The sequence below is a fragment of the Carcharhinus amblyrhynchos genome, chromosome 22 (assembly GCF_965287045.1).
Source record: "Carcharhinus amblyrhynchos chromosome 22, sCarAmb.v2.hapA, whole genome shotgun sequence".
Classification (NCBI taxonomy): Eukaryota; Metazoa; Chordata; class Chondrichthyes; order Carcharhiniformes; family Carcharhinidae; genus Carcharhinus; species Carcharhinus amblyrhynchos.
In genome coordinates, this window is record NC_137345.1 from 22076821 (window position 1) to 22103914 (window position 27094).

The following is a 27094-nucleotide window of genomic DNA, read 5'->3' on the forward strand; positions in this document are numbered from 1 at the left end:
CCCTGCTTCTATCTTATCCATTCCCTTCATAATCTTGTATGTTTCCATAAGATCTCCCCTCATTCTTCTGAATTCCAGTGAGTATAGTCCCAGTCTACTCAGTCTCTCCGCATAAGCCAACCCTCTCAATTCCAGAATCAACCTTGTCAATTTCCTCTGCACCCTTCCAGTGCCAGTATATCCTTTCTCAAGTAAGGACACCAAAACTGTACACAATACTCCAGGTGTGGCCTCACCAGCACCTTATACAGCTGCAACATAACTTCCCTGTTTTAAAACTTCATCCCTCTAGCAATGAACGACAAAATTCCATTTGCCTTCTTAAGTATCTGCGGCACCTGCAAAACCGACCTTTTGTGATTCATGACAAGGACACCCAGGTCCCTCTACACAGCAGCATGCTGCAATTTTTTTAACCACTTAAATAATAGTGCATTTTGCTGTTATTCCTACCAAGATGTCTGCTGTATCTCAGTGTTCCCTGAAAAGTGTGGGATCATGGGATGAGAACGTAGAATTCCATTCAAGCCATGTTTACCACCTTGAGACAGGGATTTGAATGCATGAGCTCCTCCATTAAGTGGCTAATCTCATGGAGAGCCAAGGGTTGCAGCACCTGGGGTGGATGCAGGAAGAGAACTCTAACATGTACAAGATGCAAGTCATTCTTTTTTATATTCATTCATGGAATGTGGGTTTCACTGGCTGGCTAGCATTTATTGCCCATCCCTGTTGCCTGAGGGCAGTTGAGAGTCAACCACATTGCTGTGGCTCTGGAGTCATACGTAGGCCAGACCAGGTAAGGACGTAAATGTGCCTACTGGGCATAAGTGAACTAGATGGGTTTTTATGTCAATCAACAATGCTTTTATGGTCATCAGTAGATTCTTAATTGCAGATTTTTTTTATTGAATTCAATTTTGACATGAACCCAGGTCTCCAAAACATTTGCTGAGTTTCTAGATTAATAGTCTAGCAATAATATCATGAGACCACCACCTCCCTGTAACGTTGGTTACTCAGTGGTACTGATAGCACAACAATGCATGGAGTGAATGCCAGTGGTGCCACATCTGATGCTCCCCTGAACTGAGCCAGTGAGCCATTCAAGGCTTGAGCCAATCATAGAGGAGGATGAGTGCCATCTGTAAAGGGTTAACTCTAATCATGGCTACTGAGCATGTGCGCAAAGAGCTTTATCACAGTGGTGTCACTCACAGAGAAGATGACTGAGAAGCACCTTAGAGAGTAGCTCCAGTGATGTCTCAGTCTTACTTAATCTTTATGTAGGTAGTGCATAAGTAAATGTGTTTGCAACAAAAGACTAATGCCTTCAGACAGACCTCTTCTATAACAAGACTCCTGAGATAAAACCATAATATCAGATCATTAGAATCATAGAATACATACAGTACAGAAGGAGACCATTCAGCCCATCGAGCCTACACTAAAAACAATCCCACCCAACCACACATATTTATCCTGCTCACCTCTCCGACACTAAGTGGCAATTTAGCAACCTAACCCACATATTTTTTGGATTGTGGGAGGAAATCAAAGCATCCGGAGGAAACCAACGCCTACATGGGGAGAATATGCAAACTTCACTAAGTTATCCAAGGCCGGAATTGAACTCTGGCGCTGTGAGGTAGCGTGCCACCCATGGTGACAGCAGCTTGGACATGCGCAAAATTTTCTGATTGTGTGCTTGGTTGGCAGTTTAAGATCAAGACAGATTACAAGCCATACATAACACTGCTGAACACAAAAGAAATCCCAAAGGAGCCACCCAGGATTCAGAAATGCCCACTTCGACTCTGAGATACAACGCTACTACAGAGTGTCTACAGGGTAAATATCAAACTTTAGCCAATGTACTGTCCAGGAGAGTTGCCATATAGCCATTACAAGAATAAAAAACCTTCATAGCTGAGGGTGAAGATCTTACAGCTTTGACTACCAAATATTTGCAGCAGCAGACCAGAAGTTGCTTGAATTTTGTATGATTCAAAGGCAAGATTAAGAATGTATCCAGATCTGCAAGTACTGTCTGGACAGATGACCACAGTATATCCCAAGCGACCCCCTCTTGAGGCAACATTTTGAACAATGTCACCACTTCAGCACAGTAAGTGACGTCCCGGTATACAATGTAAGGGTGGTGGTACTATGAGCTTTCAGCAGGCAGGCTCTCCAAAAGATCTATCAAGGCAATAGTGGGCATAACCAAGTGTTGAGGCAGGGCACAACAATCAGTATGATCAGGGATTCCACTCTCAATTGAAAAGCTGAACTGTGTCACTTGTGCCATTCAGAGGCAGGAGCAGAAAAAGCCAGGGAGCAATGCCAGGAACAGTTCTTGGTCACGCTCCTCTCCCCCAATGGGGCAATACCTAACTGTGCATCCCCGACAGCTCCCCATTGCCTGGGCCCAGTTCGTACTTAAAAAAAAAAGCCGTAAACCTCACCGACATGACGGCAAAGGGGAATTCCCAACATGGTGGGGGGAGAGAGGAATGATACAGTGGGAAGCTCATTAATTATATTTAAATGCATTGAACTGAGGTTCCTGACCTTCTGGGTGGGAATCTCTATGCCACTGGCAGGATGATGGTAGGAGGTGGTGGGGGCAGGGGGAGAATTTGACAGTGAGATCTCATTGGCAAGGTTCTCATTTCCCAGCTCTCGCGGAATTTTGCGCCCATATCGTCATTTGTGTTCGTGGCAAACACGGGCACAAAAAGACCATGGGGGAGATTAAGCAGAAAAAACGAGTATGCTGGACTGACATGTATTGTACACTGGCAATAAGAGTGAACCTATTGTGTTTAGTGGATGTGTTCTCACAGGTAGAACACAAAGAATGTAGTCTTCCTGTATGAGAAGTGCTAAGGTGAAAGAGCCTGGATCAGAAATACCCTGACATTATCATCATCCTGATGAGAATTCTTGCTCTTGAGGCGACCTGGTCACTTCCCTCTTTTTATCTGCTGTTGAAAATCCTACCTCAAGTCTTGTCCGTCTTTACCAAATAACTGGATAGCATTTCTACCGCTTCTCACCTACTTTCTAAAGAATGTTACCAAAAATCACGTCTTTTAAGAACTGTATGTTCGTGTTAACCAATTATCTTACAAGTACAGATTTACAAAGTGGATGTCTAAGAGGCTTCCAAATAAGTACCAGCAACATATAAAACAAGCTACAGCAAAAAACAGGGAATGCTGGAAAATTGCAGCAGGTCTGACAGTATCTGTGGAGAGAGAATAGAGTTGACATTTTGGGCGGAATTTTCCCATCCCACCCACCATGGGGATTGTGCTGGGTCTGTTGACCTCGGGCGAGATTTTCCAGTCTGGGGCGAGTGCAAACAGGAAATCCCACACGTTGAGTCTGGATGACGATTGGTCAGAGATTTTTCAGCATTTTCCAATTTTGTTTCAGATTCCAGCATCCGCAGTATTTTGCTTTTACAAAATGGGCTTTTTCTTTCATCGTCAGTAATCCAAGCACTTGGAGCACGAACAAGATTAAATGCTTCAACCAAACTACAGTAATAGTTTTGCGTTATATGAGAAATGAGGAAAGATGGAAGGTTTTGGATAAACATCATGTTGTCTACACTTCAGAGATAAATACACATTTCAAAATGAATGCCCCACTGTATTAAATATAATCTTCTAACAAGCTTAATCCCAATACATAATAGAAGAAATTATTAGTATGATTTTGTATTTGATTACATTTTTGGATGTAGGTACAATGTGAAATGTTGTCAAGGGTGATTCTCACTAGAATTCAATTCACAGCGAATATGATCTGCTAGATTGACAGGAATAAACCAGGACTTACATTAACAATAGCTTCCTTAGTCTGTGCCATGTCTGAGATAACTCCATCTGTTATAATGAGCAGAACAAAGTACTGTGAGCCATCTTGTACAGCTGTTGCGTATCTGTAGAAACCAGACAAAGTGGATATTAGAAAATGACACCACTAATTAGAACATCAAGCCGGTTAAAGTTCATAAATATCTGACAGCCTTGGACAGACTGCATAATACACATCACTGACCTCACTGTGGGAAAGGCACATAATAAATTATAATCATTTACATCTACACAAAATAATTGTGCACTTCAGACAAATGACTCTTTCTGTTGGTTCTCAAAAGGTGAGATCTTGACTTAATCAATACGTAGTGAATTTCAAGCAGCTTGACATTTTGCACAGTGCTTCTATCGCTGCAAAATAAAAATTAGGTGGGATTGACATTAAATACGAGAGGGAGGAAGGATATTTTAAAACATAATCCCACGTATTTAGGAGATTCGAATGAAAGCCCCTCTCCTGTCCAATTTACTCCTGTGCTCACCACCTATTTAGTAGGCCTATCATCTTAAGATGCTTTATAAGTCTCTGGTCAATCCACAAGTGGAGTATCGTGAGCAATTTTGGGCCCCATATCTAAGAAATGGTGTGCTGGCATTGGAGAGGGTCCAGAGAAGGTTCACATGAATGGTCCCAGGAATGAGCAGCTTGACCGATGAGGAGCATTAGAGGACTCCGGGTCTGTACTCGATGGAGTTTAGAAGGATGAAGGGGGATCTCATTGATAATTACAGAATACTGAAAGGTCTGGGTAGAGTGGATGTGGGGAAGATGTTTCCATTAGTAGGAGAGACTAGGATCTGAGGGCACAGCCTCAGGAAAGGGACGACCCTTCAAAGTGAGATGAGCAGGAATTTCTTTAGCCAGAGGGTAGTGAATCTGTGGAATTCATTGCCATAGAAGGTTGTGGAGGCCAGATCATTGAGTGTATTTGAGACAGGGATAGATAGGTTCTTGATTGGCAAGGGGATCAAAGGTTACAGGGAAAAGATGGGAGAATGGGGTTGAGAAACTTATCAGCCATGATTGAATGGTGGAGCAGACTCAATGGGCCTAATTCTGCTCCTACATCTTACATCCCCTGTTCAGTCTATGATAAAGTGCTATTATTCTTTTAATGCTAATCAAGATGACACAAAGGGTTTTCCTCTGCAAAACTGGTTTATGCTCATCATTGGGAATGGACTACTGTTGTTTCAATTCACAGGACTAGGACAGAATACCTGTATCCTCAAGTTCCACGTTTTGATTTTCAACATGACAGCAGAAGTTGTCACCTGAACACTTGACCAGGTAAGTGGAAGTAAAGAGCAGAAAAATTACAAGAGTGATGGGCAAAAAGACTGCACGATATGCTGGTGTTGCAAAGCACAATAACATTAGGCTGAGGCTGTGCAGGGGACAGGACTGACACATGCAAACAAGACAACGGAGAGGTTGTTAGAGTCAACTTCATAAAGGCGAACAGTGTTTTTCTTGATTGGCTTGAAAATTTTATCTGGTTCCATCCATTTTTTTCCGCGTGAAATTCTGAGGTCTTGCAAAGAGAGAATCATGAAAAGAACACGAATAAAGTGGAAACGATAGGCCACAGATAAGATGGAGGGCTCGAAAAGTGTTTTGAGTGAAGAAAGAAAGCTGCACAGGTCATGAGTCAGCCTTTGATAGATTGTGCAATGCAAGCTACCGATCTCTCCGGGGATACATAATGAAATACAATCAAGTGAGGTTGACCGCAAAGGTCGATGCCTCTGAACTATAACATGGAGAAGCAGTGGGGCCGACACGCATCAATGTCTAATTAGGTGAGCAGGGAAAAAAGGAAGCTGAATTCTTTCGTTCATCATCGAGGTTGTGAGCAGCAAGTGCAGAATGAAAGCACAGGAGTGAGCTACTCTCCATGTGTGGAGAGGAAACAATTTCAAGGAAATCAAACCGTCGTGAGAACTATCGACCTGGGAAAAATCAGAGCCGGGAATTAATAAGAAGGGAAATAGTGGGACTGAATGCTGAGAAAACTGAGAATTATGTGGCTGATCGGACGCTTAACCAGGTTTAAACCACTCCCCACGCCGCTGCTCTCATTCTCCCTCCCAGAATGATGGTGGGGTTCCCCTATCCACATCTTTCACCCCACCAGCCTCCACTTTCAAAGGATCATCCTCTGTCTTTTTCCACCAACACCAGCATCACGCCACCACCAAACACATTTTCCCCTCACCTGTCCTCCCACTGTCAGCATTTCACAGGGACAGCTCCCTCCATGACCCAATCTTCCATCACCCCCAATACCTCATTCCCTTCCCTCGGTGCCATCCCTCGCAATCATGAAAGGTGTAACAACTGCCCCATTATCTCCCCCCTCGTCATGCAAGGCCCCAAACACTCCTTTCAGGTGAAGCCATACTCGCACTTCCTTCAATTCGGTCTATCGTATTCACTGCTCCCAATGCGGTCTCTATACTGGGGAGACAAGACTCAAACTGGGTGTTCGCTCTGTGAAATGCCTGTCCACAAGCATGAGCCCAACCTTTCTGTCGTTTGACATTTTAACTCATCATCTTGCTCTCATGTTCACATATCCATCCTAGACAAACTGCAATGTTCCAGTGAAGCCCAATGCAAACTGGAGGAGCATCTTCCAATAAGGCACTTTAGAAACTCGGGACTCAACACTGAGTTCAACAACTTTACAACAACCATTCTCCTCCACCATGACCCTATTTTAAATCAAATTTGTTTTGTCCCAATACGATTGTTCTTAAGTTTTGTTTTCACTGAGCACCATCCTTTGTTCTCCTGTTAACACATTCTGCTATCTCACCATTATCCCACTATCAGCACCTTCCATAGTCCTTCACAATGTCTTGTATCCTACACATCTTTGTTGCAATCTCTCTTGGCTCCTACCTATCTCTGACCTAATTTGCTTCACCCACACCTCTCTTATAAAGAATATAATCAATCACATTTCTCCCTCCAGCTCTGAAGAAAAGTCATGCTGACTCGAAACATTAACTGTTTCTCTCTTCACAGACTTGCTGAGTTTTTCCAGCATTGTCTGTTTTTATCTAATAAGAGGGAATTGTAATGCTGGAAAGTACTAGGAAGTAAGTAAAAAACGGAGAGAAGGTTGAAGTGTAGAGCGCAGAGATAGAGAGAGAGGGAGCGAGACAAAGCGAGTGAGAGACAAGCTGAGTTGTAACCCTGCATCTGGTGTCCACACCTATCTAATTTCATTGCGAGGTAGTATAAGGCAAAGAGTGGAACGTTGCAGCAAAATGTGTGGCGGAGATGCTAAGAGGCGCAGAAAATGTCAGTGTAGCATGACAACAGCCAAGGAAGATCACTCCTGTAGTGCAGATGTGTGCTGAAAGCAAATTGCAACAACCAAGCAGGTTGCAATGTTAACAGACAGTGGGGACAATCTCCATACAGAACTGACTTAGTATAGACCTGGAATCAAAGATGAGTAACATTGTTTAAGAATGAAGATTAATGTTCTGTACAATAAATTGTTCTAGTGATTCATTCATGCATTTTTAACTTACCATAAAAGCAATTCAGACCTACTTCTTAATCAAGCTATTCCTCTTTAAAATTACCACCATGTCATCCTTGATCAGGAGGTAAGTAAGAATATTAATAAGTGTGTGAAGATGATCTGTTGGACAAGTTTGATATCTGGACGAATACTTCATTCCTGTGCATCCGTCTAAGGCATTTTCTTTGCTTTCGGGGGACTTACTAACTTTGGCAGCTTCCTTTTGACAAGACATATTCAAATGACAAGTTGAAAAATGCCCAATCCTTCTTGGATTATAGATAATAATGGCTTAAAGAAATCTAATTTGAAACATGCCTTTGACAATTATTGAATTGATTTAAATTCCGCTCACATTGGAATTATTATAAGGCCAACTAAAGACCTGGACGCGTTCGCAACAGAAAATTAGTGTGCAGAGAAAACAGGGTAGAATGAAGTATAAGTCGTCTGTCCCAGCCTTTTCAAATGCTCATTTCATAGGCAGCATGGACAGAAAATAACACATCTGGGTGAGACACTAAAGAAGATAAGGATCAGAGTGAAAATCTCCTGGCACTTGGAGGGTTTACCGTCCTCTTCAGCCTCCAGCCATGAGGGAGTTAAAATCATGGCCTTTATCACACTTGCATGTAAGATTTCAATTGTATCTAGGAGTATATTGCTCATTTATATAAGTTGGTATGCAAACTAGGTAGCTGGGCAGCAGTAATTGTTACTCTTCAATGCTTCAAGTGTGTCCGTCCTCAAAGTCCTCTCATATCAGAGCTGAGGTTATATCAGATCAAAAAGCTTCTAATCCAGGTTGTCAGCCTTGACTATCAACTTGGTAAACCAATTTCTTGACGCAGGGCTGAGGGAGGAGTCAAATGCTATGTTCTTGGCTTTCCTCCACATGTTAGGAAAATAATAATAGCAATTGGTTTTAGGAACTGCCTGTCTGATAAGTGAGTGTAGTCAGTTAACAGCCATTGCACAGAATACCATTTTTCATTATGTAGAGTGATATTAGAATGGTTGAATTTCACTAACACTTGTATTTTGTACTTTCATATGCTGCATGCAATATAACCATGATCGTTGGTTTAAAAGCTATCAATATGTCCATCACTGTTAGCATCCTGGGGTTACCACTGGCCAGAAACTGAACTGGACCAGCCATATAGTGTGGCTGCAACAGCAGGCCAGAGGCTGCAATCCCTGAGGCGCGTTACTCACCTCCTGACTGCCCAAAGCCTGCCCACCATCTACTAGATAGGAGTGTGATGGAGTACTCTCCACTTGTCTGGATGAGTGTGGTTTCAACATTCCAGAAACTCAACACTCTCCAGAATAAAGTAATTTGCTTGAGTGGTACCACCCTTCACTTAAACAACCATGCCTCCACCACAGACACACAATGGAAGCAGAATGTACTATATAGAAGATGCATCACAGCAATGCAGCAAGTCTCCTTTGAAAATACCTCCCAAACTTGTAACCTCTATCGCCTAGAAAGGACACCATCACCTTCCAAGTCATTCAATCTTCCTGACTTGGAAATATATCACCATTCCTTTACTGTCACTGGGTCAAAATCTGGGAACTCCCTTCGTACTGGCACTGTAGGTGTAACTGCACCACATGGACTGCAGAAGCGACTCACCATCACCTTCTCAATTAAAGGCATTTAAAGTTGGGCAACAAATACTGGGCCTTGCACATTCCATGGAAGAATGAAAAATAATTTTATCTGTTTTATTATAGTGCTTTTCTGAAGACCTTTTAAAATATTGGAGAATCTACCTGGGAGCATGGAAAAGTTTATTCTATCCAATAGACACAACGTAGTGTCTTACCATTACTGCCCTCAGGTCACATTATCATATGACCAGGTACTGGGCAGCATGGGTATCGTCCTGATTGTACAGGAGCAATAAGATGCTAACTCAAGAGAATATGCGATTCGTGTTCAAAATTTGTAGCAATGTCATTGCCAATTTAAAGCTATTGCACTTTGTCAAGTATTACCAGTTGGAAAATCGCTTTTAACAGAGTGAGCAGTGGGCAAATGGCATGATGCACGAGTCATGCAGACTGGAAAATTTGCTCTAATCAGTCCCTAACTAAGCCGGATTAAGAATTCTAATGCTTTGAGATGGTGAAAAGGTGATGCAGCACGGTGGCACAGTGGTTAGCACTGCTGCCTCACAGCACCAGGGACGCAGGTTCAATTCCCAGCTGTAGACAGTCTGCATATTCTCTCCGTGTCTGTGTGTTTCCTCCGGGTGCTCCGGTTTCCTCCCATAGTCCTAAAGATGTGCTGGTTAGATGCATTGGCCACATTAAATTCTCCCTCAGTGTATCCAAACAGGTGTCGCAGTGTGGCAACTAGGGAGTTTTCACAGTAACTTCATTGCAGTGTTATTGTAAGCTTACTTGTGAGACTAATAAATACATTTTTAAAAAGTTTGCTCAGCTGCAATGCAGAAAAGAATTTGCCTTGACTTTGAAAGCATGGGGCATCACAATGGCACAGTGGTTAGCACTGCTGCCCCATAGTGCCAGAGACTGGGGTTCAATTCTGGCCTCGGGTCACTGTCATGGTCTGGATGGGATTGTTGTCAGTGCAGACTCGATGGGCTGAATGGCCTCCTTCTGCACTGATTCAAACAATAAATAATAACCATTTCAAGCTGTTAGCTATTTTAAGTATTTTTACCTGAAAAAATCTTGCCAGATTACTTATGCATCTTATAAAGTTAGTTAGCCAAAATAAAGATAAAAATATATCTCCAAAAAGAAAAACATTTGAGAGTATGGGAGATGAGAGTGATGATGATTGTAAGGTGCTAGACATGATATTTTAATATCACAGACTAGACATTAATCATCATCAGTTGATCTGGAATAAATGAGAATTGGAAATCTGGCAATTGTATTTGATTGCACCCAACTATTTAATAATACAACATTAGAAGGTATTTCAAGGATAAACTGAATTGCAATTCGAAATGGCTTTTTTTTAAAGATATATTAATGCAATCTGTGAGTGGAGCCAGAGGACATTGGTAGAGCGTTGAATGAATACTTCACATCCATCTACACCCTAGAGAATGAGGATGATGGTACGGAATTTAGGCAGAGTGACTATGAGGTTCTTGAGCAAATTAACATGAAGGTGGACAAGCTATTAGATGCGCTGGTAGCCTTAGAAGTGGATAAATTTCCAGGCCTAGATGAATTGTGCCCTCGGCTGGTGTGAGAGTCAAGGGAGGAGATAGTAGGGGCTGTGATCCAAATTTTCAATTTCTCTCTGACCATGGAGAAGGTGCCAGATGACTGGAGAACAGCTAATGTAATTCTACTATTTAAGAAAATTAGTTGAGTTAAACCAGGAAACTATAGACAATGAGTCTCACATCAGTGGTAGGGAAACTATTAAAGAAACTTCTGAAGGAGAGTATCTATCTCCACTTGGAGAGGCAAAGCTTGATCAGGAATAATCAACATGGCTTTGTTAGAGGGAGGTCATGCCTAACAAATTTGATTTAATTTTTTGAGGACATGACCAGGTGTGTAGATGAGAGTAGTGCAGTCGATGCAATTTATATAGATTTCAGCAAAACCTTTGACAAAGTCACACATGGGAGACTTGTAAAGAAGGTAATTCACATGGGATATAAGGTAATTTGATAAAGTAGATTCAAAATTGGCTCAGTTGTAAGGGACTGAGGATGATAACAGAAGGCTGTGTTAGTGACTGGAAGCCAGTGTCCAGTGGAGTACTATGTTGGGGCTCCCTATTATTCATCATTTGTATAAATGACATTGATGATCATGTGGGGATAGGATTGGTAAGTGTATGGATGACAGAAAGTTTGGACGGGTGGTTAACAGTGAGACGGAGTGTCTTGGGGTACAAGAAGATATAGACGGAATGGTCAAATGGGCAGGTAAGTGGCCTGAAAAGTGTGAGGTGATACATTTTCATGGAGTAATTTGACAAAAAAGTATTCAATGAGTGCTAGAACACTAGGAAGTTCTGTGGAACAAAGGGACTTGGCGTGTTTGTCCACAGTTCTCTGAAAGGGGAAGGTCATGTTAAAAGGGTAGTGAAAAAGGCATATGGGGCACTTGCCTTTACCATTCGAAGCATAGATTACAAAAGCAGTTGGAGTTGCATCGAACTTTGGTGAGGCCACAGTTAGAGTAATATGTGCAGTTCTGGTCATCATATTATAGGAAGGATGTGATTCAACTGGAGGGAGTGCAGAGGAGATTTACCAGGATGCTGCCTGGGATGGAACATTTAAGTTATGAAGAAAGGTTGGATAGGCTTGGGTTATTTTCTTTGGAGCAGAGAAGACTGAGGGGTGACCTGATCGAGGCATACAAGATTATGAGAGACATGGACAGAGTGGATAAGGAATAGCTATTCTCTTAGTTGAAGGGTCAGTCACGAGAGGACATAGGTTCAAGATGAGAGGCAGGAGGTTTAGGAAGGATCTGAGGAAAAACTTTTTTTACTCAGAGCGTGGTGATGGTCTGAAATGTGCTGCATGGGAGGGTAATGGAAGCGGGTTGCCTCACATCCTTTCACAAATATCCGGATGAACACCTGGCACATCATAACATTCGGGCTATGGGCCAAGTGCCGACAGGTGGGATTAGGTGGGAGTTTCAGGTGTTTTAATGTATCGGTGAAGACTTGATGGGCCAAAGGGCCTCTTCTGCGCTGTATGATTTTACGATTCTAGTTTAGTACGAAACATTTTCAGGAGGGAAGCATGTTGCAAAATGTCTTGCTGTTTTTGTACATAATGTAGTTACCTCTGAAGATATTAATTCAATAATGGACCAGTTTGAAGAGGGCATTTAACATGCAAATCACAGACTTTCACCAACCAGCACTTATGGTTCAGCAAGCTTTTAATTGGCACTTTTCAAACCATTTCCCAGATATGGATGATTGAGTGAGATTTGGGATTTGAGAATAATTTGGATTTTTTCTTCAAAGTTCAACATGATAATGCTGAAGAGGAATCCATCAGTATGCACGGGCACTCTCTCTCAGCACACAGACAGATCAAATCAACAAGAGTAACTCAGATTGGTTACAGACCAATAGATGTCATCAGTATAATGGTATCCTGACCCTGTTTACTGCAGAAGAACTCCCAACAGAAATTTCTAACTTGCAATAGAACAATTACTGTCACATAAGGAGGAACCGATTTTGGGTGCATCACAGGTTGCCTCAAAAGTCCACTGTAATTACCTTGACAGGAACTTTTGAATAGGTTATTTGTTAAAATACAGGGCATTTAAAGTTCTTGCCATTAATGGTTTTAAAAGTACTAAGCGTCAGCCCCTGGTGATATTTCTGCATGTTACGTATATGTATTTAGCTGTTAAAAATCTGTTAATATACACGAAAGCTACTAGGGTTGTTTCAGGTTTCACTTTTGACCGGCCACTGGCTCCCGGTAAGTGCATATTTATTGGTCCAATTTACATGTGTTAATCTCCATTAACGAGAACAAGTTTCAGAACAATATAACATTTGTATCATTTTAAGGTGTGTACATGAAAACAAATCATGTTTCCTTCTCCACACACTCTTTCCCCCCAACAAATATATGATTTTGATTGAATGACTGCACAAATACAGTACTGCATTTAGTCTTTATTCATTTTCAATGCATTTTATATAAATTGCCATATTTGCAGTATGACGGCAAAAGTATGCATTCTCAAAGCTTTTTGACTTCTAGAGTTGTCTACACATTTAAAATACTATTTCCAAGAGATTTAACCTGCATTCTTCATTGAAATTGTATTGTCACATCTTTGCAGGTGTTAAGGTGCAGAGATTTTGACTAATAATATTTAAAATATAAATTTACAATGGAGATGTTGGCTTACTGATATTATCACTAGACTATTAATCCAGAAACTCAGCTAATATTCTGGGGACCCGTGTTTGAACACCACCACAGCAGATGGTGGAATTTGAATTCAATAAAAAAATCTGGAATTCAGTATCTACTGCTGACCATGAAACCATTGTCAGAAAAACCCATCTGGTTCACTAATGTCCTTTAGGGAAGTAAATCTGCCATCCTTACCAGGTCTGGCCTACACGTGACTCCAGAGCCACAGCAATGTGGTTGACTCTCAACTGCCCTCAGGCAACTAGGGATGGGCAATAAATGCTGGCCGGCCAGCGACATCCATGTCCCATGAATGAATTTTAAAAATAAATAGGTTAAAATGGTGCTAAAAAGGATTGGGAAATCTTAGTCTACTAATCATTCTCACTGGTCTCCTCTTTTGATAATGAGGATGCTAAATTCTAACTGTTGCCTCAACATCACTGATCTTCTGGGACAAAAAAGTCTTTAACTTCTAAAATTCTTCACTCCAAGGTTTTCTAACTCTCTATTACAATGTTGTATACATGATAAATCTATATTTTTATATAACTGCTTTTAAATAACATGAAGAAACTGTGCTTTATTTTCTGCAATTTAAAACTGTGTTTCGATTTGATTTATTATTATCATGTGTATTGGGATACAGTGAAAAGTATTGTTTCTTGCATGCTATACAGGCAAAACTTACCATTCATAGTGCAAGTTCATTACCACATTACTGTGAAGTTTATTACCACAGGAAGTAGTTGAGGCCAAAACATTGAATGCATTCAAGAGGTGGCTTGATATAGCACTCGGGGCAAATGTGATTAAAGGTGTTGGGGAGAAAGCAGGCTTAAGCTATTGAGTTGGACAATCAGCCATGATTGCAAAGAATGGCGGAGCAGACTCGAAGGGCCAAATGGCTTCCTCCTGCTCCTGTGTTTCTATGTTAATAATCTAATTTCCTACTATAAATGCTTAGTTACAGAGGGTGAAATGTATTGATCCCTGAAGACAGTGGGATTCTCAAGTCAATGGGCTTTTGAGTTGCTCGCTGCATTTCACAGCTCCGCCCCCGCTGCTATAGAGCCATTAAAAGTTTGCCCATTATTTCAAAACTATACATGGCCACATTTTATGATCATAAGTTCTTATAAAGGAATTGTATGCAAGTTTTTTTGAACCATATATGGAGATGTTGTGGGGTCGATGACACTAGGAGATTTACACATATTCAAATGCTGGTCTATCAAATTGCATTAAGCTGTATAATACATTATAGAAACTTGTTACCAGTATTATTTAAACAACACAAAGCATTGCAAAGTTCATCAACACTAGAAATAACCATTTTACACCAGATAGCAATGTATGACAGATAACGTGACTAGTTGGAACAAATCAACTTAATTCTAGTATACTCATTCTTTCAACAGATTTCCAATATCTTTTGAACCTCAAGAGTATCACCTCGTATGAGAATTTCTAACAGGATTGGATCTCCGGAAACTGCATATTCAAATTTACCTGTCCGTCTGTCTGAAAAAATATCAGGACTGCTTAAGTAATGTGCAAAAGAGCTGCTCATTTTACCTGGCTACATGATTAATCACTGGCGCAAAGTTTGTTGGTCCATAAAGCTGAACTGTCTTGAGGCTCCGATGGTACGCTTCAAGAATTCCTTCAATGCCATTACAATACGGGTTGTCAGGATTGCCATTCTGAAAGATTTTCAGAGGAAACAAAAGACAGTTGGAGATTGCTGTGTAACTCAAATTCTTTCTGACAATTGTTTCAGATCCAAGGAAGCGTTTTTACACTAAAGGAAAAATATTAATTGGCATTTATTCACCTATTATTGCCACAGATCTACCTCACAGTTTGGCCCACATTTTTGGCTACTTACAACTATTTCATTACAGTTTAATGGGAATCTTTAATGCAATTAGTGAAAGGCCACTAAACATTCCTAAATAATTTGGCTGGCACTATCACATCACCACGTTTGATCACCTGTTTGAGTGGCATTTTGCTATCAAGTTGATTTTCAAGAATGGAAATATCTGTGTCACATTTAATTTACATCATGGGGTGGCATGGCGGCACAGTGATTAGCACTGCTGCCTCATAGTGACAGGGATCCGGGTTCAATTCTGGCCTTGGGCGACTGTCTGTGTGGAGTTTGTACATTCTTCTGGAATCTGCGTGGGTTTCCTCTGGGTGCTCTGATTTCCTCCCATAGCAAGTGAGGTGGATTGACCATGCTAAATTGCCCCTTAGTGTCCCAAGATGAGTAGGTTAGATGGATTAGTCAGGTAAATGTGTCGGGTTACAGGGATGCTCTATCAGAGAGTCAGTGCTGACTAGTTAGGCCGAATGGCCTCTTTGGCGCTTTAGGAATTATATGATTCTATGAAACAATCCCAGAATATAATTAACTTCAACCAAAGATTTCCTATGCCATTTCATCAAAGCATTCTTAGAGAATATTATTGACTATATGTCCCAAATGTATAAATGTCAATATTAAATCATTTTGTATTCATTGCATCATGCATATTAGAAAAGCAACTTCCAACAATCCAGTGTGGAAGAAAAAAGACCTATATCTCCATGGCTGATTGAACATATTCTGGGCTAATTTCAGAATATTAATCCACTTCCTCCACTATTTCCATTTCCAACCCAAAGGTAATCAGGAAACTTCAAGATCAAAGAAGCAGGTTTAGTAATGATAAAAAAAATTCTAAAATAAAAATCCACCAGGCAGCATATATTTCAGCGAAAAGAAACTTGAAAGTCAATCAAAAGAATATTTTTGAGACATTGCCAACACCTCTGAGGCATTTAAGAAACATAGAAATGTGAATTGAAACTTACATTACGGGGGTGATCCTCCCAGCTGGAGACTCGAGTGGAGGCCATTTCATGGGCTTCCCACTAGGTCATGATGTGGGTATGCCGGCATTGGACTGGCGTAAACACAGTAAAAAGTCTGACAACACCAGGTTTTAGTCCAAATAAATTGGTTGGACTAAAACCTGGTGTTGTCAGACTTTTTACTGTGTCTTCCCACTAGGTGCCATGGCTCTGCAAGTCTCCGAGTGCCAGATTTCCAGCCTGGTCAGAAATCGGCACGGAACTGAATAATTTAAGTTAATATTAATTTAAATACTATTTGAATGCTATTAGTGGGCCTGGGACTGAAATCTCTGGGCTGCCGAGTGCCTCCCCCCTCTGCCAGGAGTGGTTCACTCCACAGAGTTTAGTACAACTCCCTACTTTCGAAGAGCTGATGGCTCGACCCCACTGGAGTGAAGGGGAGCCATTGAGAACCCCCAGAGGACCAAGGCCTGGGATGGTGCCCCTAGGCATTGTCAGCTTGGCAGTGCCAGCCTGGGACCCCTGGCAGTGCCCAAAAGGCAAAGTGCCAATGCCTGGGGGCACCTTGTCAGTGCCTACCAGGCAAGGGAAAGTGCCAAGGGGGCAGGACTACTGGGGATGAGATCAGTGTTGGTGTGGGGGCCGGGGCCGGGAGAGGGGTGCAATAAGCCCCGCTGCCACTCTGCAAGTGGGCTGAGTGACAGAGGGAGGGGGGGCAGCGATCAGGGGCTGGGCATCAGGGAGGGGGGGCTGGAAATCAGTAGAGTGGGGCTGCAGTGGGGGGTGGAATGGGAGGGCTTGGCTTGCCCAGATGTGTTCGGGATCCAGCAACCGGGCTGTAGGGGGGGTGTCAGAGGGGCAGTGATGAGGGCCTACAGGGCTGGCCAGTGATCGGAAAGGTGGCAGTATGGAGCCACTGTGCATATGCCAATCTCAGCGCTGACAGACCGGCGTATCCGCAGTGGCTTGTTCAGCATTATGCTGTCAGCCTCTCCAGTGGGACTAGGCCCTGCCTACTGAATTTCAGTGTGATTCACGCTGAGGCAGTGCAGAGTGTGGGAGATTCATTTTGAAAATCCCGCTGAAAAAGAGAGCAGTATTGACTCCAGTTTTTATGCAAATTTGACACTTAGAATTGTTTTGCGAGAATTTTCCACTGACATCTTTTCATTGTTCGCAGAACATCCCAATAAGTTGCAGAGACAATTAAAAAAATTGTAGACAGCATTGTAATGTGGCAGCCAATGGCATCCAAAATAGCAATGAGTGGCATTCACAGTTAATTTGTTTATGGTCAGGTTCTGCCAAATTGTCAAATTAACTGGCCTATTAATGGACACTTCACACTACTGTTGGCATAGTATTGGCACTCAAACGGATGGTTGAACCTTACTCCTCCTCTCCCCCCCCCACCCGCCTGACCGCATACACAGCATGGGGAGGCTGACATATACATCGAGGCAGCTTCCTGCAGTAGCAGAGTCTGGTAAAAAAAGAGTTAATTCAAGACTGAGTACCAGTACTGTCCACACAATGATGTATAAAAGCACATAACCCAGAGGCAGGGCAAGTCTAGAGATGGGTAAAGCCTGAGGGCATGATTTTCCAGCCACGCTTGCCCCAAGACTGGAAAATCCCGCACAAGGTTAACGGACCTTTGCATGGTCCATGTCCTGCCCGCTACGATTCCTGTGGCGGATGGGACGGGAAAATTTCACGACTGTGCAGAAGGAAGCCATTCGGCCCATCAGGCCTGCACCAACCACAATCCCACCCAGGCCCTATCCCCTTCAGCCTATGTACTTAACTCTACTAATCCCCCAACTCTAAGGGTCAATTTACCGTGGCCAATTCACCTAACCTACACATTGTTGGAGTGTGGGAGGAAACCTGAGTACCTGGAGGAAACCGAGCAAGCATAGGGATAACATGCAAACTTTACACAGACAATCATCCACGCTGAAATTGAACCTGGGTCCCTGGCGCTGTGAGGCAGAGGTGCTAATCATTATGCCACTATGTCACCCTCTAAATACATACGTAGTTATTAGTTGTTAATAAAGATTTGCTCTTAGCATACTCTACTTCATGCTGACTGAAGCAGGGTTCTCCAGCTCCCAGCAGAATTCTGGATGGGGTTGGGGGAGGGAGGCATTCTTTCACAGAGTCTCCATGTTCCACGGAAGGACAATGGTGGCTTCAATGTCATCCTTGGAGGGTTCATCCCTTTGATTGCCAGGCTGCACAGCTGGCCCTGGCATGGTAAAATAGAAGTCTTACTGGCTCTTTGATAGAGTCTTAACATGGATCCCATTCTAGTGGAGATCCTGAGTTGCTAGCTTTCTAATTGGGCCAGCAATCTTGAGGGAGGACGAATAGGATGGTAGTCCCGGTGTAGGTTTCTTAATTGGCCATGGCTGGTAAAATCCTCTCGGCAGTCCCAACATTCGTTACAATGGCACAGAACCCACGTTTGTTCCTGGCAGCGGAGTCCTTGACGTGCCAGCAACATTTCAGCTCAAGACTCGGCAGACCAAGAATTTGGACTTTGTCATAACACCACAGGCTTACTGTTTGAGTCTCATCATGAATGCTGTGGTTATAAAAAATGGACGGGCTTTCAACAAACAATTAGCCTCAGAATTAACTGTCATAAGCAAATGAGAAAACTTCATCAGCAGCTAAAATTAAACTGAATACAATCTCCCAAATGAAATCTTAAGGTTTCAGTGCACTTTGCTTCGTTAATCTCAGCAAACAGTTGAAGAACAGAATCCCGCTATCCTCATTGTCAAATATGACAACATTATCAATGATATTTCCCCTTCAGGAAAACATACGATAATGATTCTAAGTTTGGGAATTGTATCAGAAACTGAAATATGGAAATATTCCCTTTTCCTCACCCCCCCCCATTCTTAACTGAATTTATTTTCTGTTCATATTCTCAGCGGCCAGTCTGTATCACTGATCTGCCCTGAGGCTTCTACCAATGTCTATCATAAACCTGCAGCCAGGACATGAAAGAGTAGTAAATGTTTCTAATTTTCACTTTCACCCTCTGGCAAAGTTTCCCAATACCCAACTCAGTCCTGCAAGTGAGCAACATTCTTTCTCTTAGGCTCAGAGTGAGCAATGACATTCAATAGAGGGTTTCGCAAAATTGACCAAAAGAAAGAACTTACATTTATATAGAGCTCTTCACATGGTTACACAGAATCTACAGCACAGGAACAAACCATCTAATGCAACTTATTTATGTCAACATTTACACCTGTTTATCGAATCCTATCAGCAGATCTTTATATTCCCAGCTTCCTTACCTGATAAAGGAGCAATGCTCTGAAAGCTCGTGATTCCAAATAAACCTGTTGAACTTTAACCTGGTGTTGTGAGACTTCTTACTGTGCCCACCCCAGTCTAACACCGGCATCTCCAACTCGTAGTTTCCTCGTATGCATATTCAGTTTCCTCTTAATGCATCTATGCTATTTGCTTGAACTGTTCTTTGTGGTAGTGCACTCCACAGCTTTACCACTTTTTGGATGAAGATACTTGTGCTGAATTTTGATGATTATTGACTACCTTATATTGAAGGCCCCTAGCTTCACACTCACCCATAAGTGAGAACGTTATCTCAACACCCTGAAGTGCTTTAGAGCCAATGAAGTCCTATTGAAATGTCTTCACTTCTGGAATGCTATAGCTAAATGCTGGAATGCTATCGTTAAATTCAATATCTGTTAATTGTGGACAATCACCCTCCCCGATAGCATATGTGATTAAAACCTCCAGGAAGACATCTAACCAGGCTTGGCAATCCGAGATGTACTTGGTGCATCCCTCTGATGCTGCAGTTGAGATTGCTTAATGATCTGAGGGTAACTTGCACTCTTGCAATGGGAAATCCATGCTCACAAGGATCAAGTATTCTCCATCATGCAAGCATCACTCTCTGAATGGGTCTCATTGTGTGTTCAAAAATGTGTCCTTTTGTTTAGGGGGAAAAGGACAAGAAAAGTGAAGTTAATGCAGAAGACCAGTCACAATCTCACTGAGTTGGGCAGTGCCCTTGAGCACTTGTGAGGCCTACTCCTGCTCATATTTCTTACTTCCTGCCACAGGGTTATAAGGCCTGCAAAGAAAAGTAATGATAAATTGCAATGTCTGATCTGCCCCACCCATGTTTCGCATTTCTTTCTTCCTATTATGTCCTACATTGCAAAAATCGCACAATAAAATATATTACCAAGGCAAACTCATGCGAAACTCTTCCATCAGGCGGCAGTTTAGCTCCAAACCCCAAAGCTGGAAACATCTTATCACTGTCATAGTCCTGAATGATTTCACCCACTGCTTTTAATGCCATTGCGTATGCATTCATCTGGTAAGGATTCATATAGTGCAGTGATGTGGACTGAGATGGATTTCCTGATAAAGCAAACAGAAAAGAAAAACAGTCTATTAAAAATCCTCTCATTTGATGACGCAATGGTTTACTTATTGTGGCCATTGGGTGCATTATTTAACTATATTTATGAAATTATACTGAAGTATATCAACATTAATAAATAGCATGTTTACTCTTTGTTCAGACAGATTTGCTTGTGACTAAAATACAGTGAATCCAAAAGCATCCTATCCAGCCTGATTCACGAGTACAGGTCACTTGTATGGCTTAATGTCTATCAGAACAGAGTTGTAAGCTGAAAACAGAGTAGGTAAGATTGTCGTTAAGCTCTGTACAAAGCCTGCATTGTGATGGAGGTGGGTGTGAGAGGGGTGGGGGTTCTGGGGTTGGCCACCTTGATTCCTGCGTACTATCACATATGGGGGTGGGAGAGGGATAGAGGAGCTTGGCCTTCAGTTTTCTGGGGTTGTGTAGGTGTTCTCCTTGTCTGCAAGGAATCACAATATCCATGGGAGGGTGCTGGAGTGGGGCCTTTACTCTGACTTTGAGATTGGGGCACTCTTTAAAAGGGACATCCTGAGCTCTGTGGATCCGGCCTTGCCAGCTCTAACAAGCCCCACCTGATGGTACAAAGCATGCCCTCCTTTTTTTTTGAGAGGGTGTCAGAAGATCTGGAGTGAAAAGTTGGTGGGTTTCTGAGGAGAAAAATGCCAGATTTCGGTCAGAACCTGTCACTTTGCTCTTTTTTTTAGGAAAATTCTGTCACCAGTGATTATTTGGTAGAATCCTCAAGGAATTTCTTTTTTATTCATTCGTGGGACATGGGCATCGCTGGCCAGTATTTATTGCTCATCCCAACTTGCCCTTGTTCAGGGGACAGTTGAGAGCCAACCACATTGCTGTGGCTCTGGAGTTATGTGTAGGCCAGACCAGGTAAGGACGGCAGATTTCCTTTCTTAAAGGACATTAGTGAACCAGGTGGGTTTTTCCGACAATCAACAATGGTTTCATGGGCATCATAACTCTTAATTCCAGATGTTTTTTATTGAATTCAAATTTCACCATCTGTTGTGATGGGATTTGAACCTGGGTCTCCCTGAACATTAGCTGAGTTTCCTGAATTAATAATTTAGCAATAATACAACTAGGCCATCACTTCCCTAGCACTGAAATTTCTGCCCATAGATGCCTTTAACTGGAGAGGGCATGAACGAAGGGATAAGGACTCATTTCTTCTGGAGAGCCCTCCTGCTGGCCAGTGATCTAAGAAAACTCACTTTTCCTGTACTTTGCATGCATGGAGTAAGTTCTGACCATGTGGAAATTTACAACAGCAGACACTATTCCTATCAAGTCTACCAACAGATAATCTTTACTCAAGGTTCTGGGTAATTACTTCAATTACACTATTCAAATAAAATATCATTGCTGGGAATTTCCTTGTCACTGGGATCATCAACGTAATTTATCAAGCAAAACATGTTGTTGTCAGCAAATAGTTTTAAACAGGGTTCCCTTATCACTGCCAAAATTTACTTTAGTAAGTCACTAGAATTAGAAAAGCAACCATGTTCTGTTTAAACTCTGTTATTCACTCTATCGTGTTCTTTGCATTGACATCGATCCTTTACTCTTTTCTCTTACTGTTTAATTGTACTAAACAGCATCTTTCCAATGAAGCTCAGGAAACTGTACAAACAGTATAAATGAATTACAGAATCAATATGAAAAAACAGCAAATTGTGTTTTCTTTTCAGTTTGAAGGCATTCTAAAGCATGATGTGATTTTTGGTACAACTTAATGTCTAATAAGTCGATGGAAAAACTGTTAATTGTTTTATTGATGCCATAAATCAATAACCTGTAGTCCACCTATGTAAGTAATGCAAATCCCAAAAGTAGTAGAGGCTTAAGCACTTACCATTAGAAGCTGTAAAGTCAATAGCCACGGTAAAATTTATCTGTGTTCTGCAAGGTTAAACAGAGAGATAAAATTTGATCTCAAATATATTTCTTGAACACGATTCTGTTGTCAGTTTTTTGCTTCATTATCGATCAACTGAACACTCATTGGCCGATTCCGATGGTTTATGTCTAGTTTAATGTTATCTTTCAGAAGAACAGGAACCCATCATGATCTTGGTCAACACTCTTGATGAAAGAAACACCACGAAAGAAAAGATTACTGACCATTTATCTCATTGCTACTTGCAGGACGTTAAGTAGATATGCTTTAGGAGAGTCGATGTGAAACACTTCAGCACAATCCAGGGCAGAAATCAAAGTCCAAATATATTGAACTACATTGACCTATATCTTTTGTCAGGGGTAATGATCAAATTTTATAACACAACAGTAACACTGAAACATCAATACTGCATCCAGTTAGAGTCCAAAAAAACACAAGAAATATCCAAATGCTGAAGGCAGTACAGAGAAGAGGCACAAGATTAATTCTCAGTGTCAGCAATAGAGTTATGAGAAAAGACCAGAAAAATATGAGGTTTTTTCAGCCTGAAACAAAATGAGTTTGCAAAGTGATCTTATAGACATATACAAGAGTGTTAGGTGTATCGAAGAAGTTCTGCTAGAAAGATATAGATCAAACTGCAGATGTAAAACCATGAAACATAGATTCAATCTAAAATAAGGCACTATTAAGATAGACATCAGGAAGAAAATATTCATCCAAAGATTAATTGACATGTAGAATCAACTTTCAGGCATACCATTGCATTCAAAATCATTCTAAAAAATCATATATTCGTACAGCACCTTTAATGCATTTAAACTTCCTAAGGTGCTCCACAAGATTATGTCATACAAAATATGGTCCCAAAACACTGAGGAGAATTTTGAAGGAATGAAAAGTAGACAGACAGATAGACGTACAGATTAGGTGAATTAGCCATGCTAAATTGCCTCAGTGTCAAAAGACGGGTAAATTTGATGGATTAGCCATGGTAAGTGCACATGTTATGGGGATAGGGCAGAGAGGAGCATCTGGGTAAAATGTTCTTTTGGAGGGCCAGTGCAGACCTGATAGGCCGAATGGCCTCTTTCACGCTGCAGGGATTCTATAGGTTCAGGGAGGAATTCTAAAGTTTAACAGCTAAAAACATGGTCACCAATGGTGAATCGATTAAAATCAGAGATGCTTAGGAGGCCAGAACTAAAGCCTCCTAGAGGAGAGTTATGGGGCTGCAAGAAGATACAGAGATAGCAAGGTTTGGAATGTTAAAAATCAAGGCATTGCTTAACCAGGAGCCAGCTCAGTCAACGAATACAATATAATGAGTAAATGAATGGCAGCATAGTAAATATGTTACTGGACTAGCATTCTGGAGGCCTAGACTAATAATCTGGTGGCTTCAGTTCAATTCCTACCACAGTAGCTTGGCGAAATTTAAATGCAGTTAATAAATCTGTGTTGAAAAACTGCTATCAGTAATAGTTTAAGAAAAAAACTATCTGGTTCACCAGTGTCCTTTAGGGAGGGAAATCTGTTGTCCTTATCTGGTCTGGCCTATGTGTGACTCCAAGCAGTTAACTCTTCAATGGCCTTGAAAATGACTTGTTAGACCACTTGGTTCTGTCAAACTACTGCCCTTGACTTCAAGATAATCTTTGATTGAGGGTGACACCAAGGAACCATAGGAAAGTTGAATGCAGTGGGAATTGGGGGAAATCTTTCCACTGACTGCAGTCATAATTAGCATAAAGGAAGATGGTGCTAATTGTGGAAGGCCAATCATTTCAGTTCCAGGACATTGCTGCAGATGTTTCTCAACTCAGTGTTCCTTTAAAGAAGCTTCTTCTGTTCATGGTTAGATATACAAGGTTGGAATCAAGTGAAAACAAACTACTGAGCTAGGTGCTGGAAAAGTGTAATGTTGGAGAAGGAAGGTATCACTCACCATAGAAGCTCCAAAAAAGAATGGGGAAAAGGAACCAGCAAAAGAAACCAAGTGCTGGTTTGCAATTTGGATGTATTATTCACTCTTGTGGAAAGAGTTCTAACTCTCTGGAGGGTTGAAATTTACACATCCAACAATGATGGGCACAGATTTAGGAGGAGACAACATGTTCAGGAGTAGAGATATGTGAGGTTGGAAGGGGGGCAAGGTTGGAGGGGGAGGCGAAGGTTGTGGGGGGGGGCAGGCGGCTGGAGGGAGAAGGAGCTGGAGGAGGGAAAGAGCTGGAGGGGGGAGAAGGTTGGAAGGGGGAGAAGTTGGATGTGGAGGTATTATACAATGAGAGTGGTTGAATGTGATTTTTCTTTGGGATGGGAATGGTACTTAAAGAAGATGGAATACAATTGGTTCTGCACATTACTGCCTAGGTGAAGGTAAAAATCTAACAGGGAATGAGAAAAGATGCGATTGGCATAACAACAAATGGTTCTCAAGTCAACGTATATGCAATTTCAGTGCTTCCTGGCCCTATTCTACTCTGGCGCCTAGCTGCTATTTAAATAGGGTATCCAGTTACATGCCAAACCACCCCCACTGGAGGTCCAGCACTTTCTAAAAGAAGTTTGACTCAAAAGTAATTTTTTAAAACAAGGAAATGCGGGCAGTTTTCTGGGCTTGTCTGTTAATGTGTGTTCATTTCCCCATTGCAAGATATGTAATTATTTGAGGTTTTAATCTTGGCTAATCCTTTATCTTGGACACTGGAAATTTCAATCCTAAAATAACAAATAGCTCTGGAAAAAGTGGGAAACGTTTTGCGAGAATTGTGTGAACCTAATGGCCAGATTAAATACCCTACTGACCAGCTTCCACTGGGTTCTCCTCAACATAAATCTGAGTTTTGGAATTTCTAGTAGAAAAGTTGACACAAGAAATATTATAACAAACTGACACAATTGTACAGATGGGAAATGCATTCAGACATTAGATTTTAAGAACTTGTCGAACTCTTCAACTGTTGCCCATGGTAAGTAAATATATTCACTCTGTTACACATGAATGCTGTTTTCATTTCAGTTTCTCTCTGTCTTGACCTATTTTGTCTTTGGTTGACTCTTTACCTCCTTTCTACCTTTCTTCATTTAAATTCTTTGTCTCTCTCTCTCTCTTTGTTGTGCTTTGCTTCTTCTTTCCTTAGATCATCTTTCCTACCAAATATTACTCTGAAAATTGCTATTACTGGCATTTTATGACTGAACATCTTAAACCTAACATGACGGACAATTTGACATTCACAGCAAGCCACTGACTATTTTGCTACCATGTTCAGCTGTATTACTGGATATGACAGCAGAATGATACTGTGTTTTGACCTCAACAGCTGGGAAGACAGTGCATGGGACTCCAATGATGGTGACGTCTGCTTCACTAAGCTGTAGTTGGTTTCAAAGGAGGGCAGATAACAAAGGTCAAAGATGCAAGAGCAAGAAGCCAGCTCAAGAAGGCGCACAAACCCTCATCAACCACAGATCCATCGACCAACCGACTGATCAATGACTGACTGTACTTGTGGAGTGTGGATTTCTTTTCCCCCTCTTAATGCTGTTTCTCTCTTACCCTATTATATACCCTTTTTTACTTCTTTTACCTGGCACTGACTTTATCCTATCTTTTGCAGCTTTTCTCCTTTTCTCTGCCCCTTTTTTTTAACCTTTCTCTCCCCTTTTTTTAAACCTCTCTCGATCTCTCTGCCTACTCGAGGACTTTGGCAAGCTCCTTTGAGGGACTGCCATTAATGGTTTGTTTATTTGACAACATCAGATAACTTGTTGACAAATTCTGAATTCAAATTGGTAAATTTGGGGTTACATTTTTTTTTGGCACACAGCAGCAGTTGGTGTTTATATTGAGATGTGTACTATTGTTTTTTATTTGGTAGAGTATCAATCTTCAGATTCTAGGCTTTGTTTATACAGCCTCTGTCAAAATAAAATCAATACTTCCTTTCTCAACTTGACGTCAACTGTGAACAAAACAAAATGTTGATGCAAAGTTCACTGAAAAAAGTTCATGATGCAACAATCTGAAATAACAATTGGCAGAGGATTCAAAGTGCAATGAATTAAGACTTTAGTCTTTCACTTCTTGGCCAGAGCTTTGAACGCAATTCCCTCTTTTGGTTGTAAGGAACCCAAGTTTGGAATAATTTGTTCCAGCTTCAACCTCGTAGTGATCCTATGCCCTCAACATAAATTTGCTTTTAATTGGATACCAAATTAGCTTTTACTGAAAGAACCGCCACCAAGTTTCTAGTGTGCAAAATGAAACATGTCACTTCTAAGTGCCTGTGAAGGTAAGGCAAAGGCACATTGGGAGGCTAATGCAGTGATAATAGAAGCTTGTATCTAACGTAGCAGGTGGGAATCTGATCCTGAGCATTCAAACAGAATATTTAATATTAAGCTGAGTTCTGTGTATACGAGTGTGGTGGCGGGAGGCTCAGGCAGCACGTTTCCCGTTGGTCAGAATCTGCACTAAGAACCTCATTAAT

General features: G+C 41.5%; 1 protein-coding gene across 4 annotated transcripts in view; it reads right to left on the bottom strand.

The window, feature by feature from the left end:
• cpne5b (copine Vb) overlaps nucleotides 1-27094 on the bottom strand; it is a 602363-nt gene that overhangs the window by 80164 nt on the left and 495105 nt on the right. For 3 of the 4 annotated variants that reach the window (XM_080209682.1, XM_080209679.1, XM_080209681.1), the window contains 4 exons: nucleotides 22551-22597; nucleotides 20468-20649; nucleotides 14929-15056; nucleotides 3853-3955 (listed from right to left, as the gene is read on the bottom strand). In XM_080209682.1, the coding sequence (XP_080065808.1) occupies nucleotides 3853-3955; nucleotides 14929-15056; nucleotides 20468-20649; nucleotides 22551-22597 (460 nt within the window). Of the gene's footprint in view, nucleotides 1-3852; nucleotides 3956-13877; nucleotides 13887-14928; nucleotides 15057-20467; nucleotides 20650-22550; nucleotides 22598-27094 lie in introns of all 4 variants that reach the window. The other variant, XM_080209680.1, reaches the window with a different exon arrangement.